This window comes from Eretmochelys imbricata, chromosome 4 (genome assembly GCF_965152235.1).
Source record: "Eretmochelys imbricata isolate rEreImb1 chromosome 4, rEreImb1.hap1, whole genome shotgun sequence".
Lineage (NCBI taxonomy): Eukaryota > Metazoa > Chordata > Testudines > Cheloniidae > Eretmochelys > Eretmochelys imbricata.
In genome coordinates, this window is record NC_135575.1 from 54,057,132 (window position 1) to 54,079,500 (window position 22,369).

General features: G+C 41.2%; 1 protein-coding gene across 7 annotated transcripts in view; it reads right to left on the reverse strand.

Annotated features, from left to right (window-relative positions):
* Positions 1–22,369, reverse strand: part of ELF2 (E74 like ETS transcription factor 2) — a 63,278-nt gene that overhangs the window by 15,686 nt on the left and 25,223 nt on the right. For 6 of the 7 annotated variants that reach the window (XM_077815241.1, XM_077815237.1, XM_077815236.1 and 3 more), the window contains 2 exons: positions 4,800–4,913; positions 427–600 (listed from right to left, as the gene is read on the reverse strand). In XM_077815241.1, coding sequence (XP_077671367.1) covers positions 427–600; positions 4,800–4,913 — 288 coding nt within the window. Of the gene's footprint in view, positions 1–426; positions 601–4,799; positions 4,914–19,595; positions 19,865–22,369 lie in introns of those variants that run through there. The other variant, XM_077815242.1, reaches the window with a different exon arrangement.

Consider the following 22,369-nt stretch of genomic DNA (forward strand, 5'->3'; position numbering starts at 1 on the left):
AAAAATGTCTAACACACCAAGATTTTCACAGGTTTCAACTATTAAAATGTTTCAAGAAACTTAGAATTTTATTTATATTTGAGATACTCCTTGTGACTTATGGAAGAAATTATACATATTCCAGAGAATATTTACAGACAAATTCTGTCTTGAATCCTTTAATTTTTTCCAGTGTTGCCTCCTTTTCTTATCCTTATTTTTTCAATCTTTTTTCTTATGATTTAACAAACCATATTCTTTTGCTTATGCTTTCCCCCTTCTTTTATTGCATGCTCACAGCTCAGAGTTCACTTTGTACACATTAGCATATGAGTGGGGATACTGTCAAAACTATCTCCACCTGAACCAGAAACTTTGCATACAATACTTTGGACTAGGGATAAAATATGCTTAAAATCTCTTATTTTAAATAAAAGTCATGTGTACCTTTTTTCTTTTTCATTGGCTCACGGATATCAGGGGATGTTGGAACAGGAGACATATCCATTGGTTCAGACTCCTCGGTTGACACCTCCACTACAGTCTCTGTTATCACATCTGGCCTCATCGCAGCATGGATAAACTCTGGGGTTGACACACAGGGAGGGACAAAGACTTCCACTAAAGAAATAAAATGCACAAGATAAAGTTTCTACCCAGCTCCTTTATTATGTCGTAAATCAAATTATTTACAGCAAAGAACCTGAAAGGGACCTAAGATTCAGGGACCAAATCATGCAAACTTTACATAATTTGTCACTCAGGAGCTCAATCCAGTCCCCAAAACATGCATATACAAGTCAATGTTATTAGACATATGGCAAGGACAGGTATCTAAAAATCCAATCTAGGTCTCACTAAAGTCAGTAAGAATGTTGCTATTCACATCAGAGGGAGCAGCAACTTGTCTAAAGGGCAGAAATAAGACTAGAGACTTAAATAAACTGTTTGCTGCAAGGTCAGTAACATTCTTTCTTAACATAGTAAGAAAGCATTCTACAATATTAAAAATAAGTGAAAGATAAATGGCTGCATTTTAAATCAGATATGTTTAAGTACTAGTGAAACTTTCCACGTTCCTCTTTAAAGCCCAAATTTAATTTTTTCAAAAATGGGTAGGAGTTAAGATGTGGCATTTTGATATTTACTGACGTTAATGGCCCACCAGCAGTTCTATCATACTCCTATTTTCATAAGTTTATAACTTATCCATGATTACAAATTCTACCATAGAACTCTACGCACCATTAAGTTTAATCAAAATGTTACATATGCATATAGGAGAGTCCCCTTTGTCCCCACTTAAAACTATGAAACTGTTTATTCAGCATATTAAAAAAGAGATTAGCTTACAATTTTAGTTGTATTTTTGCCCATGTATTTCAAAAATCGTTTTTAGGTGAATTTTTGAAGACTGGTCATCTAAAACGTACATTAAGGCTTATAAGTATTTTTTGTTATTTATTAAAAGTAGCCAGATTACCTTTTTACAGCTACTGGACATGAACTATTGTCCTCACTTGATTAACTGATTTTCATGTATAACTTGTATCACCCCTTAGCACAGGTTGTATGCTACATTATATCACCCAACAAACTATATAGTACATAATGTCTCCAAAGGAGCCATTATGGTTTACCTGGTTGGAAATCCATTTTTTTTAATAAATACAGATTCAGCCAAGGAGCCGTAACTGTTGTAAATAGGACTCTAGTAGAGTTAGGGGGCAACTATACATTTGTTATATATTTACACGATAGGAAAATTTCTCAAGCAAACATTAAAATATAGCAAAACTCATGAGAAACTTATAATCCTTAAATATTATTACAGTACTTGAAAAAGGGATAAACTTAGCTACTAAGAACTATGGCCCCAATCCCACAGAGACTTAAACTCATGCACAATTACACATGAGTAGCCCTAATGAAGGGAACAGGGCTAATCACATGCATAAAGTTGAGTACATGCTTATGTTTTTGCAGGATATGTTATTATGGATTGGATTTCAACCACAAAAACAAAATTCAAAGTCAAGTTGCAATTAACGAGTTATACTTTTGATATATACATATTTAAACAAAAATCCAAGTTGTATTAAATATTTTTAGTTGATTTTAGAATGGCCTAAATTGAGGGAACAAAAAAAATCATCTCACATCTTTTGAAAGTGGCTTCTTTCTCAAGCATTCAAATGATTTCTACATTCACCAAGTATCCAAACTTTATAATGTGACAGATTCCCATTTGTCTTTATTACAGGTGGGGCTCAGAGCAGTGCCTATTATTAAGGTTGCCCACACTTTCCAACTGTTTTCAGATGCTTATAACTTTGCAAAACTCTTAACAGTTTGGGCTGAAATTTTCATGCCAGGTGTCCAGCTCAGGCTGAATTTTTTTGGAATATTTCAGCCACAACAATTCAGTCATTTCCAAAAATAAGGCTATGGGGAAATATGCTGTTTTGCCCATATAAAAAAAAAAATCTGGCAACTTTTTTGTTTTCGTAGCTCCTGTGCTCATCCACTTTGGAAAAGCGACTTGAAATTTGGCAAGGGGTGGGGGAGGACTTTGTGTCAGGGACGTGCCTTTTCTATTCCTGTGAAAATACACCCAAATTTGGCCAAGTAATAAATCTCAAGAATCATGGTTCACAAAACTCAGTAGAGACTTGCTAGAGCTTCACAGTTAAATTCCCTGAAGATTCCACCTGCACTGAGCATGCTCCAGCCTGGGTTCCGGCAGGACTTTCCCTGCAATTGCAGCTGAGTTGCCACTGGAACAGAGGTCAGAGAATCTGTCTCTCCTGTGCACTCAGTGCTCCACCTGCTGGGCCCAGGCAGCATGGAGGAGGAAACTGCCCTATTCTTCTAGTGCAGAGGAGACAAGAGCCAGAACCAGAGGAGGGGAGTAGACTGAGACCAGGACCCTGGGGACAGGGAGAGAGCAATCTTAATTAGGCCTCCATGTGCATAGGGATTATGATACAGTCTTTAATTATGACCACATGCTATTTTTTCCACAAGATCCCTGCCTCATTCAGTTCACCAAATGAATGGTGCTCATTTAATAAGCAGCTATTCAATATTTTGGTTTCAATGTATTGTTTAAACGAGCGACCCATGCCTTACTTACTATACACTATTCAAACCCAACTCCAAAGACAGAATTATCTTCGTGGGCTTTCCTATGGCACTCATCATTATGCTGAGTGCTTCACAGATATTAAATTATTTTCACAACACGCCGTAGACATGAGGAAGTATGGTTATCCACATTTTATAGATGGGGAACTGAGGCACAGCAAGATTAACGTCAAAAGTATCCACTAATTTTGGGTGCCCTAGGTGAGATGCCTAGGACCTGATTTTTCAGAGTGCTTAGCATAATATAGCATTTTATAAATTCAAAGCACAGCTTCTATACATGTGAGTTGCAGCTGTGGGCACTCAATACTTCTGTACATCAGACCAAAGGGTCGCAAGTCAGGCACCCAGAAAATAAGGAGCACACAATTAGTGAATACCTGTGAAACGTTTGGTTAAAGTGATTTGCCTAGCATCACAGAGGGAGGGACAGAATCCAATTATCTAGGGCAGCATTCAACTGCCTTAACCATGAGATCATACTTTCATCTCCTACAATCCTCTGCCTCACTAGCTACACACCTTCCAACTTCTTCAACTTGAAGCAGGAGTCCTACAGACAACAGACTCCTTCATTATACAACCCTGATTTATCTCCAGAGTAGGTCCATCCTGTGCAAAAAAAATAGTAATGATATGACCACATAAAGACTGTATCATAACATATACACACAAGGGGTCCAAATTAATATGGCACCGACAACTTTCATTCTGGCATTTCCTAACTTTTGAGTGCTTGACTTTGCAGCCTCACGAATGTTCTTTTAATGTAGTTTGTGTGGTTGTGTAATTATACTAAGATACATCATTAGCTACTTTTCAGAGGTGCTGAGAACCCTCAGTTCCCACTGAGTTCAACAAGAGTCTTAGATATCCAGCACTTCTGAAAATTAGACCCACGCCTTCTGTGTATGATTTAATCTCCTTTGTAATAAAATGGAAAAGTTAGACTGGAATTCTCTTGTAGGAATGTAACTTGGTTCTTTATCAGGCAAATTAGGGGTCAGGCTTAGAACAATTTATGAAACAAAGCTGACTGGTGTAAGTTTCATGTCTGCAATTTTTCACACCCAAAAAAGTTTTATGTATAAATCTAGCTAAAAATGTCATACTTTAGCCTTTATAAAAGGGAAAAAAATCATCATGTATCTCCATTGTGTGTGACTGAAGGGATAACCTATTTAAAGAGTCATGGGCACTGAATGGACCATGTCTAACAGAAAGCACTATTTACAATGGTTTTAGAACTACCTCAATGCTTTTGATCCTCAGCTCACTAGGATGAGAAAGTTTCTAGAAGTGAGACAGTCCATCTGAAGGAAGAATTCACTGTCACTTCGTAAAAGTGCCACGGTGCCTATTGCTTTGCAAGGAAATAAGCGTTAGGCAAAGACTTTTCAAAGCTATCCTACCATTAAAACTAACTAATGTGCCAAGATCCTGCCTCAGAAGGGTGAAAATTGTTAGGAGTATATCCCTTTCAGGACAGAGACACCAAATAAAACCTCTCACAAACCTGGGGAACTAAAACAAATCAAACAATTGTTTTGAAATGAGAAAACAAATGTATTACATCTTACAGTCCTCAATATAAGCAAGCTCCTTGTAAATCTGGTTATTAAATTAGTGAAGGGAGAAAGATCTTATATAATATGCAACTGTGGTTGACATACCAGGACTCCTGGCATCTCTCAAGCAGGTAGGAGACTCCATATGAAGCAAAGCTTCTGCAGCTTCAATTGTTTTATCTGTGCAGTGCACATTGCTGCCATGAACGGATGCTTCCACTGCAAAATAATACAAAACATAATCATACAAGGTTATTGATAAGAGGGTCACAGGTGCTGTAATACAACCTCCTTACATGATTCAACATACATTTGAATTGTGCTGTACAAGGTGAAACCCAAGAGAAATCTGACAGATGTCATTACACCAAGGGCTTCATGCTAATAACAATAAAACATGTTTTAGATAGATCAAAGACAACTAGAAACCAATGTCCCCACTTCTTAAACTGGATTTTGGTTAGTCAGTGAGAATACAGTTCCTGGTAGGTAACTAAGGGATTACAAGATAGGCCTTTGAGATTTGACTTCTGCCTTAATTTTAAACCAGACAAAACTGATTTTTAATAAGGATGGTTGTAGATAAACCATTGTCTACACAAGGAGTTACTATTTAGATGCATAGCCAAGCACTGTCCCATTAAAGCCCAAGGGTCACCTAGTAATGTTTTCAGTTCATTTGGGCAGAACAGGTAAACAACAAAAAATTTAGTTTGCATAACAGATCTATCTGGTTCTATGTTCTATTACCTCACCTTAACTACAACTTCACAGAGATGGGGGTTAGCAGTTTTCTACTATGCAGCTTTACGCTCTTAAGTGAGAGCTGGGAAGAGAGAACGAAGTACTGAATATTTCACTTTCAACTTAAATCTTGCAAACACCAAGTTATTAAACAAAAAGTTTTAAAATTAAATCTAGCTGTAGCATACATTTCAAATTATACCTTGACACAGGACACGTGTGTTAACATGAGCACAGCAATAGCCTCTTTTCTAATAATAAGCAAGCTGAATTTTAAGTTTAAAATATCATTACATTCAAGGCCAATTCTCTACTCCTCTCCCTTGGACAAGGTTTTTAAAACCAGCAACTCCATAAACACCTGTTGCACATCATTGACACTCTCACCAAGGTACCCTGTCCCTCTCCAGTTACTCTTTCCATTTATGGAAATCTGCTCAAAGCTAAATCGTTCCTGCAAGGCAGCCAATGTCTGAGCGAATCTATCTTTAGAGTAAGCAGAGTCACCTATCTCCAGCGTCAATGAACTAAAGAGGATTCAACTAGTAACCCTACTGGAACTTCAAGACACCTATCCAATTACTAAACATTCTGGTGAACAACCTGACATCATTTAACTAAAAAGTAGGGAAAATACCCAAACTATGAACTATTACATCTGGTGCAGGAAAAATAAATTGTTCAGATATATACAAAGTCATGTGATACATGGGGGGAAGAAGGTGTCTTTCTAGCATGGTCTCCAGTTAATGTTACTAAAAGGCAGGTACTGAGAAATATACTGAACACCTACTTGCCAAAGGACTAAACATACTAGTCCAGAAGCACATATGAGAAGGGCATTATCAGCAAGGCCCTGGGACAATGCAGTGCCTTGATGAAAAACCTCTCCCCCCAAACAGCTGGCTACTGACATTTCTAAGAAGGAACTGATCCTGGACTCTAGTTATGGGCTTATCTTTTTGCAGTAGTAGGTGCCTGGTAAATTTGATGTTCCATCACTACTCTATAGCAGCCGGAAAGAAAAAAAAGCCCACTCCAGAGCATCCAGATTGCTGTGAGTTGAAATAGTCTCCACTACTTACTCATCCTCCCTCAACCTTAGCCGCTGTAAGAAGAGGAGGAAGGAATTCTCCAATACCCTCCCCACCTTCCCATGGCTGCTATTTTTGGATCTTCCTGCCTCTGCTGCTGCTCCTGCTAACATTTTCCCAAGCAGCAGCAACTTGAAATTGACATGATTCTGCCAGTTTCACTGGTGCCCAGCATTCTGAAGAGCAGCAATGAAAATTGACCAGTTTTGCACTGTCACTGTCCCCACACACGCAAAACAAACCTCTGTGTAAAAGCTTCCATTATACAGAAGTTGATGGCTCAGCCCCCACACTCAATAGGTAAAACTTTCCACCAGTCAGTCATAAGTAGAAATAAGAAAAGGAGGACTTGTGGCACCTTAGAGACTAACCAATTTATTTGAGTGTAAGCTTTCGTGAGCTACAGCTCACTTCATCAGATGCATACTGTGGAAAGTACAGAAGACGTTTTTATACACACAAACCATGAAAAAATGGGTGATTATCACTACAAAAGGTTTTCTCTCCCCCCACCCCACTCTCCTGCTGGTAATAGCTTATGTAAAGTGATCACTCTCCTTACACACTCCTGTAGCTCACGAAAGCTCATGCTCAAATAAATTGGTTAGTCTCTAAGGTGCCACAAGTACTCCTTTTCTTTTTGCGAATACAGACTAACACGGCTGTTACTCTGAAACCTCTCCTTACAATGTGTATGATAATCAAGGTGGGCCTTCTCCCCCCCCCAACAAAAAAAACACTCTCCTGTTGGTAATAGCTTATCTAAAGTGATCACTCTCCTTACAATGTGTATATTGGGGTGGGGGTGTTTGGGGGGGGGAGAAAACCTGGATTTGTGCTGGAAATGGCCCACCTTGATTATCATACACATTGTAAGGAGACTGATCAATTTACATAAGCTATTACCAGCAAGAGAGCGGGATGGGGGGAGAGAAAACCTTTTGTAGTGATAATCACCCATTTTTTCATGGTTTGTGTGTATAAAAACATCTTCTGTACTTTCCACAGTATGCATCCGATGAAGTGAGCTGTAGCTCACGAAAGCTTATGCTCAAATAAATTGGCTAGTCTCTAAGGTGCCACAAGTACTCCTTTTCTTTTTGCAAATATAGACTAACATGGCTGTTACTCTGAAACCTGTCATAAGTAGAAATGCTATTCAATCAACTAATTATACAATTTCAATTCCACACCAGTCTGGAAACTAAAAATGCAAAGTTATATTTAATGGCATGTTGCAGCAATGTTGGTCCCAGGATACTAGTTATATTTTAGATAAAATAGACCCTAAAAAGCTTCCAAACAAGATCTCAAAATTATTCTGATACTTTCCCCTGTGGTCAGCTGTGAAAATTTTCATTTTGTTTTCATTTGCTTTGTCTTAGGAATTATTGTTTGCAGTATTGCTAGTTAGCAGCCTATACCTTTTCAAGATTTATTGTTCTGTACATAAATGCATTATATGAATACAAAACAATTTATGATGGATCTAAGTTCTAAGTAAACTAATTTATACTACTTCTAATTTAATAAAATTGTGTACATCTGTATAAATTTCACATCTGAAGTTGTTAGTCATTTTTTACAGGTGGTACTGGGTTCTGCTCTGCAGCTGAGGAGCACTTGACCTATCACAGGAGCAGAGGCACAAAAAATAGCTTCAAATCACTTTTGCACATCCCCAGTACTGAGGCTGTTTGGGTGCCAGTATAGTCCCAGCTGTATGTAAGAGCAGAGGTTCTCAACCTTTTTCTTTCTGAGTCCCCCGCCCCCCAAAAAAATGCTATAAAAACTCCACAGCCCACCTGTACCAAAACAACTGTTTTTCTGCATATCCTGTAAATTAAAAGCTGTATTAAACGGCTAGTTACACAGTTAAACACACACAAACAATATATTTTAAAAAATGGACAACAGAGGCACAAAAATTAAAAAACTGATTTTTTTTTTTAAATTCTGTGAAACTTGTTGAGGGTGCTAATCAACAATTCTGTCAAGACATGGGGGAGTATCTTTGACATGCACATGCACAGGTCATGGTCAATGTTCATCCTGATTTGGTACTTCATTTTCATTGATGTCATGGCTGAAAATCTGGCTTTGCATAAGTAGATGGTATTAAAGGGGATCAAAATTTTCAGCGCAGCAGAAGCAGCATTGATGAATACATCAGAACACTCATATCAAAATGTCTCCAGCAGCATGTATTTGAACCTGGTTCTGAGGGAGCTGTCTGACAAAATGTCAGTGAGCTCTTCTAACAGTTCTGATGGCATGGGAATGGAAGTTTATCTTCAATGTTCTCATTGTAGCCCACATGTGTGTAGCCGTTTCTTCTTTTGTGAGTTCGGAAAAATAATCATTAAATTTGTTAAGCAGACTAGACAGAGGCGCTGCTAGCTGAGGTTTAATTATGTCCAAGTCAATGTTTCATTCCTGAATAAAAGAATGTATGAGCTCAAACATATCAGTAGTGCCCTTCCAGACATGAACTTTCTAAAGTTGTAGTTTTCTTTTGAATGCTTTAATTCTTTCACGGTGGGCAATAAAATTAATATTCCCATCTTGCATAGTTTCATTCATCTTATTCATTGAATACGTCTGTAAGGTAACCCAGTTTTGCCAGCCACACGTGATCTCAACAAGTTCAGGATTCTTATCATCTAAGAAAGTACGTAACTCTTCCTTGAGATTAAATATATGGGCAAGCAATCTGCCTCAAGATAGCCATCTCACCTCTGTATGCATGACCAAGGAATGGTGCTCTGTACCCACTTCCTCACAAAGTGCAGCAAAACAGCTGGAGTTTGTTGCTCTGGATTTAATAAAATTAATGAGTTACCGCTGCATTCAGAACACTGTGAAGACTTGGTTCAATATCTTTTGCAGCAAGCACCTCTTGGTGTAGAAAGCAGCGTGTCCAAATAGCGCAAGGTACAAAGGCTTTTATTTTTTGCATAACACCAGACTGCTTTCTGGTCACTGCTGTGGCTCCATCAGTGCAGACCTGAATGCAATTAGTTCAACTGATTTTGCTGAAATCATAAAGTCATCTAACAGTCTGAAAATGTCATCTGACTTTGTTGTTGCCTTGAGCTCTTTGCAAAACAAAAAATCTTCATTTCCTTATTCCACACACACCCCAAACACAGGCAAGTAAATGGGACATTTTCTAAATGTCTGTGGATTCATCTAGTTGTATAGCAACATCATTGTCACGCAGCCAATCAATACACTGTGAGACTATGTCTTCTGACATAGAAGTGATCCGTTGTTTGACAGTGTCATTTGACATTGGCATTTTTGTCAGTACCTTGGCCTTCTCCTCTCCAAACACTTCCTTTGTTATTTCAGTAGCACACGACATTATCAAAGTCTCAGCAGCTGTTTGTGATTTTTTTGTTTTAGCAATTTTCTGCGCTACTATGAAGGATAACCTTAAAAGCTTTTTATCCACAGTAGTTATGGATTTCATTACTGCTTTAGTACCAAGCAGTTCCTTGGCCTTTCACTTATCCTTATATAGTTCATGTTTTGTAATTAAATGTTTCTGTAATTTGGAGGGCGTCAAACATTCATTGGACAGTACTTGTGCACAAATTTCACACTGCGGTTGAGGTACATCTCCACTTCAAGAATAAAACCAAAATTCAAATAGATGTCTTTGTATTTCCTAAATTTTGCAAGGCTAATAGCTTTAAGTTTCTTAGTCACACCACCTCCTCTGTGTTCTTCACCCCTTATGGTAGCTGAACATGTTGAAGGAAGTTCAGTATTATCACTCTGTGGGTTTTGTTGTTTTGAAGCTGATGGTCAAATTAAAAATGTATCCATAGTTGATATATACTGTTTACGTTTACAACAATTTTCCCTGTCCTGTGTAACTTGTCCTGCTCCCACTGAAATAGATCCTTTACACCTGGTAAATGGAGCTATGTAACCTGCAAGGCTGGTGTTAGACACACTGGGCCCAGGGAAGAAGCAAACTGGAGTGACCCTTGCATGCTCGTCTCTGGAGAAGGAGCAAGTGTTGGGTGAGAAGACACTGAGGCTGACCTACAGGCGGGGTTGCCCCCATCCCAGGGGCTGATGATGAAGATTGAGCCCCACCTCCCAGGGGCATAGGCTTTGGATTCAGCCCAATGTCAACTGTCATTAAATAATAACTGTCCACTCCCATTGTCTGATCACCCCCCATAATTTCCCCAAACTGAAAATTGATAAAAATATAAAAATTCTTAAAAATTAACACTGATCAGTTTAAATTATTAAAAACAAAAAACCCTGAATTCTGCCAACCCTAAGTACACTATTTTTTAAAACTCCTCTCATCTACCTCTGCATACGTACTATGTGTGTAAAATTCTGTAAAGTACTTAAGTAACCATATAAAAGCATCAGACCAAACATTACAATGTCCCCATCTTGATGGACAAAAAGGGTGTGTTTTTCAATCATGTTAGTTTAATCAAGTTATCTTAAGATGATCTAAAAGCCCTTTTAAACATTCGTTAAGACAGAGGCCATCACCTTTAAAGCCATGTTAGCTAGCCATACTCTTCCCTAGGCTTCAACACAGCCACCTAACACAGCTTCAAAACTGTTAGTCTGCCTAAAGAGCATTAAGAGGGCTTTTCAAACATGCAAAGTTAATATAACTGAACACACACAATTGCAGGGAGGAAAAAAAAAATCACCCTATATGGTAATTTTCATTTCTTAATGCCAAACATGTACATTTGTGCTTGATCTCTTAAGAGGCACAGTCCAGAACTCACAGCCCAGGCGGAAGAGAGGTGCTTTTTGTCCTCCTCCCAGGCATTTCTGGGGAGTTGGAGAAGCCCTTGTGGTAATTCAGATAGCTCTGACGATCAGTCTCAATTACAGTAATGTGTCTCAATCTCTGCAGCACTCCCATTCCAACCCCTTCTTTGGCACAGGCTTGTGAGAGGTCCCAGGATGGCAGCTTTATGGCTATGTTCCACGGTTCCTGTGCTGGAGGAATCCTTCCCTTCCTGAAACCATTTTAGAGCCCCTTTACATCTCTCCAGTCCCTTTTACATTAGACCAGTTTTGTCAAAGTCTATTCTGGAAAGTCTTTTTAATTCTCAAAATTGTAGTGTGTGTCTGGCAGGAACAGAACCTGGTGAAGCTTTGTAACAGAAAGGGGAACTATAAGAGATATCCTGGAGTTTAATTGGGGAGAAGACTCCCTTTGCCAGCACTGCCATTGCTGCCAAAACAGCAGATGAGACAAATAAGCCAGTTGGCTGACCTTGAAGACACCAAGAGATCTGGGTGATAAAGCAGAGCAGGTCATTAGACTGCACTCCTCACCACCACCACCACCACCTTTTTTATCATGTCACCAGGTAAGAGTGGTAAAGAAGGGAGGAAAACAGGTGCCCCAATAAAATCCAAAACCAGTCATAAACAAAACGAACACTCTCACAGGGAAAAATAATTCAGAAGGTGCTACACAGCAAAATGCCTTTCAACAATATTGAATGACTGTCTGGGGTAGCCAACTTTTATTATGTTAGAAACCTCAATTCTCTCTCAACACCTATCATTATAATACATAAGCACTGACACCATAGTAAGACAATCTCCTTTTATTTGATTAGGAAAAAAATACTTCTTTACATTTTTTAACGTACATGCATAGGTACCTATTCAGGGCAAACGGAAATATCTTTATAACTATACTACTCACTTGCACGTCTGAAAAACTCAATGTAATAAATATCAACTGTACTGATTAATCAATTCAATAAAGACCTAGCTCTGATACCTTAAAAAAATCGCCTATGAATGAATTACTACCTGCCCAAAGGAGACTAAATAATTCGTTCATGTGGAGATAAATTTTGTAAAACTGGGTAACAGAATCACAGGAAATGACACTTACCTATTTGGAATAGTTAAAAACTAACATGACGCTCACATTCCATTCTTTACACCAAGTTTTATCTTACTACATATATGAAACAACTTGATTTTCTGGCACCTTTTAGACAGTTTATAAAATGATGGCATCTACTGAAATGCTTTGTGGAGAAAAAAATTAATTCCTCTTAAAAAAAGAAGTTATGAACAATCCAACATGCCGAGTGGCTCTTTCTAATCCCTCACCACTAGGAGAGTTAACAGAGTAAAGAAATCAGGAGAGTTTTAATTATTAAAAAGTAGTAAGTACGTCAGAGTTTCTGTTCACTATTACCTAAATGTCATCTTATTTCATTTCCATCTTTCTAAACAAACATTATGCACAGTAGATTATACAAGGCTCTCAACAGCTGTTACAAAACACCAAACTTGGTAAGTAAGTCTGACAGTGCTGTGCTTCAGCATTACAGAGCAGAATACTGGCAACGTATCCAGTTTTAAAACTAAGAGCAGTTACAAATAATATATAGTAACAAAATGAGCTAAAGCAAATAGAAATAAAGCCTGGATTTTTTTTAAGGCTAGTTTAAAAAAACAACAATTATGCAACAGATCCCTTCCAGTCTTTTTATCTTGATAGCTATCATTACATGGTCAACATTTAACTGCTGCAGCTGATTTACAATACCTTATTATTTAATACCATGTCGCAACTAGAGCAATACTTTAGTGAAGAAATCATAATTCCAAGCATTGAAAATGGACAAATACATGAATGGCAAATGTATTCTAAATGATTTCATAAAGTTCTACAGAAGAACATTATTTTATTTCAATATTTCATATAAAAGAGAAAAACTAAATGTTAGTATTTAAATGATAATTTAATTAAATAGCTAAACTGTGTCTAGATGTATTCATTTAATACTCAGGAACTTTCAGAACAGAATATTCCCACTTGCTGACAGCAATTTTAGACTATTCGGTGGTTCTTGATAGAAATTTGTTCAGAAATCTAAAAGGGCAGTTTATTTGTAGAACATTTTGAATTCTAGTAATCTGAATTAACTACTTTAAGATTGTCATCTGAAAAATACTTCAGAGTGATAATGAAATCACTGCAGAAAAACAAAACTGAATAGTAGAAACAAGAATAAATGTTTCCAAACACTAATTTTTGTACAGATATTAGCAAATTATCAGGCCAACATCGAGAGAAATATTTTGCTCTTATGGCCACAATTTTTTTTTAAAAAATTTTAAGATCAATTCATACCACCAAAGATCAGGATGAACTTGAGTCTTGCCACTTTTGGGGTGCGTCTTTGCCCAGGCCTTCATATAGTAACCATAGACTAGCTAGAAATTTTTGCTCTCAGAAACACGTATTAGAAGACCTCCTGAACAGAAAAGCCAAAGCACTAAAGAGTACAATTTCTTAGGATAAAGGCTTCGTTTTCCTAAATCAATTTGACATCATGTAGATACATTAAAATAAGTAGATAAATATGGTGTCTATATACTATGGTGATGAGCATACTAGAATTGTACAAAGAAAAGGAGTACTTGTGGCACTTTAGAGACTAACCAATTTATTTGAGCATAAGCTTTCGTGAGCTACAGCTCACTTCATCGGATGCATACATAGCTCACGAAAGCTTATGCTCAAATAAATTGGTTAGTCTCTAAGGTGCCACAAGTACTCCTTTTCTTTTTGCGAATATAGACTAACACGGCTGTTACTCTGAAACCTAGAATTGTACAGATAGCCATTTCCACGACTGCAATATGAGTATCAGTTAGTTAAAGGGTAGATAAAGACAGATGTTGTGTCCACCACTTCTGCTAAGTAAGGAAATACCTTGCAAACATCTAGGCCTATTCTACTCTAAAGAAATTAAACCAGTGAAAGGTCCCAGCACATTTGTAGAACACTATGTCCACACACAAAAATACCCCAGACAGTCTACCAAGATCTAATAACTGGTTTAAGACACTTTTTAGCAGGCTTAATAAAGTCAAGTCAAAATCATCTGGCTGCTACTGTGGATGCACATAAACTGAAAGCATTCAGCTAATGCTCCCACTATTGTCCTCGTGGCTTTGTGAAACCTGCCAGAATGCACTACTTCTGGGACCTCAGCTAGGATGAATACCCAGCAGGAATTGAAAAATAAACTCTTTAGGATAGGGCTTCTGTCAATGTGAGGCAAAATTTATATTCAGTATGGCTAGTGTGAACACACTGTTTATGCTTAAACTGATTCAGTTACAAACAGTTCAATTCTCTAGTGAAGACAAGGTCTTGGGCCACAACCAGCTCACCCTATTCACCTTTCAGAGTAACAGCCGTCCTTTTCTTTTTGCCTATTTACCTTTGTAAGTCCCACTGAAGTCATTCGGCCTACTCTACTTGCCTAAGGCAACAACGATTTAATCTTCAAATTGCATCTTTCTAAATGATTTAACACCATTAACAGCTCTAGTATTAAGAACAAAAGATAAAAGAACACTAAATTTAAATACACCACTAGTGTTGATCAGGCAATCCTATCCCTACTATTCTTTGTATTCTCTTGGCATGCTTAAGATGATTCAGACTTCAGTTGTTCCTAGTTTCATACTCTTTTTTTCCCCCACTAGTGAAAACTGTGGTAACCATTCGGATTTAACCAAATTTAGGTAATTTTATGCAGAATATTTTGGTTAGCAAGGGGCAAGTTCTGTTGGAGGTGAGCTGCTTTTTTTCCTGCATTTTCTTCTTCTTCTAACTCCTATTGGAGTGTCTATTGCTTTTGATTGACAGCGCTTTTTATTATAAATCCAAACACAAATATTGCTCTTTTAAAAATCTGAATTTTAAGAAATTAAATGAAATAAACAAGCTCATCTTAAATAGTTTGAGGTGTGTGTTGGGCACAGGAGAGACGGGGAGTTCTGTGTACAATAGAAGAGATCTGATTTTACCAAAAACATTTTAATATTCCTTTAGTACACTGATAGACAACAGAGCATTTACATATCAAATGTGTCCATTGTAGTTGTCTCCCAAAGTAAGCAGTAACAATTATTAAATAACATTTAAAAAAAAATCAAATTAATATTCAACTTGTCAGAGTCTGATTGAACTACATGGTGGCGTCTAATTCAAACTCAAAATTCCAGAGACTTCTTGACTCCATCCTGCAATCCATCCCGCATCAATTGCCTCCAGTTTTAAATACTAGGCCTCTATGAAACCTTCTATGTGACTACTCATGAGTAAGGACTCCAGAATTGTATCCCTAAGTTGTAAAGGAAGGACAATGAAGAGAGAAGCATGCCAAATCAACCCAATTGCCTTCTCTGACAAGGTTAATGGCCTAGTAGTGGGTGGGGGGATGCAGCAGATGTTATGTGTCTTGATTTTAATTAAGCTTTTGACACAGTCCCATATGACATTCTCATAGACAAACTAGGGAAATTACAATTAGGTGGATATACAACTTGTTGAAAGACCGCACTCAAAGAGTAGTTATCAATGGTTTGCTGTCAAACTGGGAGGGCACATCTAGTGGGGTCCCACAGGGGTCAGTCCTGGGCCTGGTACTATTCAATATTTTCATTAATGACTTGGATAATGGAGTGTAGAATATGTGTATACAATTTTCAGAAGACACCAAACTTGGAGGGGTTGCAAGCACTTTGGAGGACAGGATTAGAATTCAAAACAACCTGGACAAATTGAAGAATTGATCTGAAATCAACAAGATGAAATTCAATGAGGAAGGAAAAATCAAATTCACAACTACAAAATGGGGAATAACTGGCCAGGCAGCAGTACTGCTGAAAAAGATCTGGGGTTCATAGTGGATCACAAACTGAGTATGAGTCAGGAATGTGATATGGTTACAAAAAAGGCTAATATTCTGGGCTGTATTAAGAGGACTGCCATATGTAAAACACAGGAGGTAATTTTTCAGCTCTATTCAGCATTGGTGAGGCCTCAGCTGTCCTCCACTCTTGGCAGCATACTTTAGGAAAAATCCATACAAACTGGAAAGTCCAGAGATGAGCAACAAAAATGATAAAAAGTTTAGGGAACCTGACCTATGAGGAAAGATTTAAAAACTGGGCATTTTAGTCAAAAGACTAAGGGGGAACCTGACAATGCTCTTCAAATACATTAAGTGCTGCTATACAATTGTGATCAACTGTTCACAAGATTCACTGAAGACAGGACATAAAACAATAGGCTTAATCTGCAGCAACGGAGATTGAGGTTAAATATTAGGAAAATCTTTGTAACTGTAAGGGTAGTTAAGCTTTGAAATATGTTTTGAAGGGAGATTGCAAAATCCCCATCAATGGAAGTTTTGAAAAACAGGTTGGACAAACACCTGAGAAGTGGTGGTCTAGATTTACTTGGTCCTGCCACAGTGCAAGGGGCTGGACTTGATGACTTCTCGAAGTTCTATCCAACCCAACACTTCTATGATTCTATACCTGACATCACAGCCCTAATGATGAAATCAGCAGTAAAATGTTTATACTGTATCCCAGCTTTAGTTCGTTCTTAAAATGCTAATGAACATAGATTAATCTTTGTTTTCAAATATTTCTAAATACATTTCCAGAATGTTTTTGTATGGTATAATTTTGTTGTCATTCATGAAATATGTTCCAAAAGGCATGCAACACCTTAAAAATACTTTAATTTTAAGTCAAAATTTGTACAATTTACATTTTAATCAAAAAAACAGGGCACATTATGTGGATTTATGCCTGACTTTGTATACATTTAACAGCATTCCAGACAGGTGTGAAGTCTCCAGTCTCAATACTCTAACAGTGGATTCTGTCTATACATCATGGTTTTACAGATAAGGAGAAGTTATGGGAATGAAGAAGAAAATTGTTAATACTGTACCTCTACAGACATGCAAATAAAATTTATTTTTATAGACTTATAAATGAAAGAACATTAGCATCCTACTGCTGGTTGTGCAGATAATTTCTTGGGACAGTGGTTCTCAATTTTTTTCCAATTCTAGGACTCTTTCTATACAAGGAAACTGCCTTCCCCTTGCTTCCCTTGCAACCCATCTTCCTGGGACCCCGTTCTCATTTAGCAATATTGGAAGGGCAATGTCACAACCCTGTTACACCTGTTTGAGACATACGTATACACAGACAAGTTGAGAACCCATTATTTTGAAAAATTATAACACTGCTATATTTATAATTATTTGCAAACAAAAAGTAATAATTTCATTCAGATCCTCTGTCACCCTATGCAGGTCCAACCACTTTTTTCTCTATTCTCCCCACCTCCACACTGAATATACAGAATGGTGGCTTCAGTGTATAAGTGATGACCAAATGGATTTTCCCTGGGATATGTCTAGTTGACTGGAGGCATCATTGTTGAGCTACATAAGATTACCTCTCTCAGTGGTCTGAAGATGCTACTTCATTACATTCCCAGTATCTTTTTTTTTTTTTTTTGCTTAGGAGCCACAAGAACCTATGCCTTCTATACAGCTAGGGGTGAATAAAGGTGAGAATACATGGTTCTGGGCCAGGAGAACGCAAGATTTGTATCCAAGGGGGGGACCCACAACCGTCCTCCATAAAAAGTGGGAAGCAGGACAGCAGTGGCAGCAAGGCAGTAATGCTTGGAGAATTTTGATTTACTGTAGAAGATCCTTTGGTTGAAATGAATGTGATCCCCTTAATCCATCCCTGCAGGTAGGACGGCAAAACCACTCAAGTGATATTTTAATCACAGGGATGTTAAGGAGACAGCTTTCAGCTGCGCTAGACTACAGAGAGAGACTTAAGTTTGCAGGTTACTCTGTTAATGTAACTGTAGAAGCGTGTTCTCTACGTCTGTGTAGCACACCCTGCCCAACTCTTTCCATTACGTTCAGTCTGCTACAGACCACCGTAGCCCCTGCCGCACATATACCCTGCTGGGGGGCGTGGCGGGAAGGTCGAGTCTTCCTTCCGGGCCGTAGGGGGAGGGTGTTGAGGCAGGAGCCCCACGCGCGCTGGTGGAGAAGCGGAGCTGCCCGCTGCAGAGCCAGTGCCTGAAGCATGGGTGCATGGACCCAAACCCGGGCTGGGCCCGCTCACTACAGCTCCAAGCGAGGAGCAGCCAAAAGTCACTCCGACCCCACGAGGAGACTGTCCGCTTCCCTCGCCTCTGGCCGGCTTGACACTGAACTTCTCCCGCGGCCAAGCAGGGAGACGGCCCCGTCCCAACCGCGCTCCCCGCAGCACTCAGCCATCCTCTTACCCCCCCACCCCCCCAACTTCCGTGTTTACAACCCTCTTCCCTCCAATTCCATACGCGCATTGTCAGCGCCACGGGGAGCTGCCACTCACCCTCCTACGCCGCTCGCATTGGTCCGGCCGGGCCGAGCCCCGCCTCCAAAGACCTTAGCGTTCTGATTCCGAACGTCCCCGGTAGTTGATTGGTGAGCGGGGCTCTCACTCCCCCCGAACTCGGGCCCCTGAGGGTGCTCGGCGCTTCCGCTATGGGATTTTGTGGGGGAGGGGGAGACCGACTTTCCTTTATCACCCCCGTGCACGGCCCACTACACACGTGGGCCGGGCAATCTCCCTGCAGCTCCCGAGCCTGCCCCGCCTCAGCAGCACAGATCCCAGCCCCTGCGAGAGGGGAATTTAAAGGGCACAGGAACAACGGGCTCAGGGTACAGCACCGCCGGGCCGCACGAAGCCCGCCAGTCCGAACAACGGGGCAACTGCCCCCACCCCGACCAACGCAGGGAGGGGACGAGTGTTTGCGCGGGGAAGCGGCTGCCCACGGCCTCTCTGCTCAGACAGCGTGGCGGCAGCGGCGGGAGGAGGGACGGGAGGGAGGGAGGAGGTCGGACAAACCCACACACTTCCTGGTTCTCTCCCTAGCAGCACAAACCCCACAAAACTCCGCTACCCGCCCCGCCACAACTTCCCCAAAGGCAGGGGCTCCCCTACGCAGACACAGGTGCCCGCCGGCCTGCTGCCCAGCCCCATGCCAACCAGGTTGCTACCCAAGGTGATCACTTCCTGATTTGTCCTCCATTGCTTCAGCACTGCAGCCACCCCCGGCCCAAAGGGTGCGCAGCTACCCTCGCAGCCCCCGGCGCGCACCCCCGAGGCGGAGAGGAAACTTGTGCGGAGTACCTACCGGCTCGGATGAGCAGGTCGAGCTGGTTCGTGGGCCCCTCATGCAGAGAAGTCGCCATGTTTATGGGGCTGGAGCAGCTTCACATTGACTCGCAGGGAGCGCAGAGCGGGCGGGCTCGGTCACACGCGGCCCCAACGCGGGGCGGGCACACGGCGCGGATCCTTCCGCACACCGAGCGGCCCGCCAGCCAGCCCAGCGCGGGTCACCCCCACAACACAACGCGGCGGCTGGGGAGCGCTTCCTCCAGCACAGCACACGCGATCCTTCCGCCGCCAGCCTCAGACAGGAAGTGGCGGGCTGCCACTCACAGCAGCAACAGAGAGCAAGCGACGGAGCCCGCGGCGCGGGAGGGGGCAAGGGCAGGCCAGGAAACAGACACCTGCGGCTGGGGAGGAGGCAGGGGAGTGGCACCGCTGCTGGCTGCACCGAGTAGCTAATGCCGTGCCCGGTTCCCCTCGACAGGCTCCGGCAGCCCGGGGCAGGTCCCAGCAGTCCCTTTACTAACGCTGCAGTCGCAGCGGAGGAGCCCTGCACAGCTCGCCGTTGCCCCTGTGCAGTAGGCAGGACTCCGCACTAACGCAGCGGCCCTGCCTTGGGTGTCTGCGGACTGTGGGTAGCGGAGGCTCGTGCCCATTGCACTGCGGAGCATCCTCTCCGCCCTTCTCAGCTCAATCGGGAGCAGGCAGGTGAGCGACAACTGTCTTCAAACGTCCCCGCTGCCAGCGAGGTGGCACCTGCTCGGCAGGCGAGAGCCAGCCCGGAGGAGGGCCAACGGCGGGTCCCTGTGCGGAGAGAAGCGAGTCCGGGGCCGACAGGAAGGATCGCGCAGAATGGCAGTAGGCTCCTCACCCGTGCTGTCAGCGAGGCGGCTTTGCTTATGCAACGCACCTTCCTCCGAGGAGTCTAGCCTTTATATGAAAGGGAGGGAGCTTCGTGCCCTTAGGTGTCCAGGCTCTGTCTCCCCATTCCTCCTGGAGCACAAGCCCCTCGGGCCCTGAGGAGTTGGAGATCATGAAAGGCTTCCCAAACGTCCGCAGACCAGAATCAGGAAGACCTATGAAAGTCAGCCGCAGGCTAAAATGCATTCTTCCAGCACTGCGTTGTTGCCTGTGTCCACTCCAAAGTAGTTTAACAAAGAAACTTTGCAAGAGATTGGTAAATTAGGTTGAGATTCAGTTCCACAAACAAATTCTGGATGAGCCTTAGCTACTGCCATGGATGTATTAAAAAAAATTAAGCTGTCCCTCAACTCTAGCGTAACTGCTAAATTCTGTTTACCTTCACCTTTAACTCAGCCACAACAGTTGATTATTTCAAGAGAACTGGGATTATATTATAATTCACTGTAGTCTCACACTTCATAAATACAATGAGTTACTCATTCAGATTTGGCAGAAATATTTTTTCTGGACCAGCTAGCTCTGTGAAGTCCATCTCTAAGACGTGTTGATAGAAGATGTGCCAAGGTATAGCATTTCTCCCACTGCATGTAGAATTCCTCCACCTGACAATAATTCAATCACAGCATCTACTTAAGATTCTGATTACTGAGAGAGACCATAGATACACTGAGGTTGCTAGCTTCCATCAGTCTTAGAACTGGAAGACTCCAACAGCTTTATAACCTTCCCTCTAGGAATTGTGAAAAGTTCCAGGTCTTGTCCTAGGCAAACTCCAGGTCTCCATTTAGACAAATGAAAGGCAGCCACTGTGCATTGAGTTTTCTATGAGAAAGATCATGTGCAAACACGGTTAGGTCTAGCTACTAGTTGTCTACCAAATAATGGCATGACTCTTTCTTAGGAAATTTTAACCCTTCCCACCAAATCAGGTTAAACCTCATAGCAAATGAGCTGTACTTATATCAGATTAGCAACTGTAGGCACCTTGATCCTATATCAATAAGCATTTTGACTTTAAGTAGTGTGATTCTACTCTAAAAACTGAATAACTGTTCTTTAATATCTAGAGAGCAGATTACTTAGTGGCAAAATCCAGCCTTCCACTGCCTGACATGAAAGGAAGTACCTACAGAAGCAATACTGAGAGAATTTCCATCCTTTGTTTACTGATAAGAGTCCACCTATAAACTATACTGTAATCTAGCTGAAACTGAAACAGTGTGTACTGGGAGCAGTTATCAACATCAGCAAAATTATGCTACATATTGAAGTTTTTTCAACAGTGTCTCACTGTGACTTTAAAAAGTACCCAACTGGGTATAAGCACTATATCCAGTGCACTGGGACTTTTCAGAAGGAATCTTTATCTAGACCAAGGGTTCTCAACCTTTTTCTTTCTGAGGCACCCCACAACATGCTATAAGAATTCCAGGGCCTGGCCAGGTTGTGGGGAGGGACGACTCAGGCATAGGCATAGTTAGACTTCTATTTTGGGTAGGCAGGGGCCAGCTCTGCACAGCAGCATGTGGGGAGGGAGTGCCACTTCTTCTTCCTGACTCACCTCAGCAGGCTACCTGCCTGTCTGGTGGGGTGGGAGGGGGAGGGCACAACCAAAAATTATAACTCAAAAGGTGGGGGGCTCACCCCAAAAAGTTTGAAAAAAGTTCAAGGAGAGGGATAGCTAGGGGCTGTGTGCAGGCAGGAGGGTAGCTCAGGGTGCAGGAAGAGGGGGATGGCTGGGGATGTGTGCCAGGAGACAACGGGGGGGGAGGGGGCGGGAAAAGTGTGGAGCTGCCCCAGGACTGCCATGCTTTGTGCTGTAGTTTTTTTGGGGGGCGAGGGCAACAGTCCCTGTGCCCCCCAACTCTACAC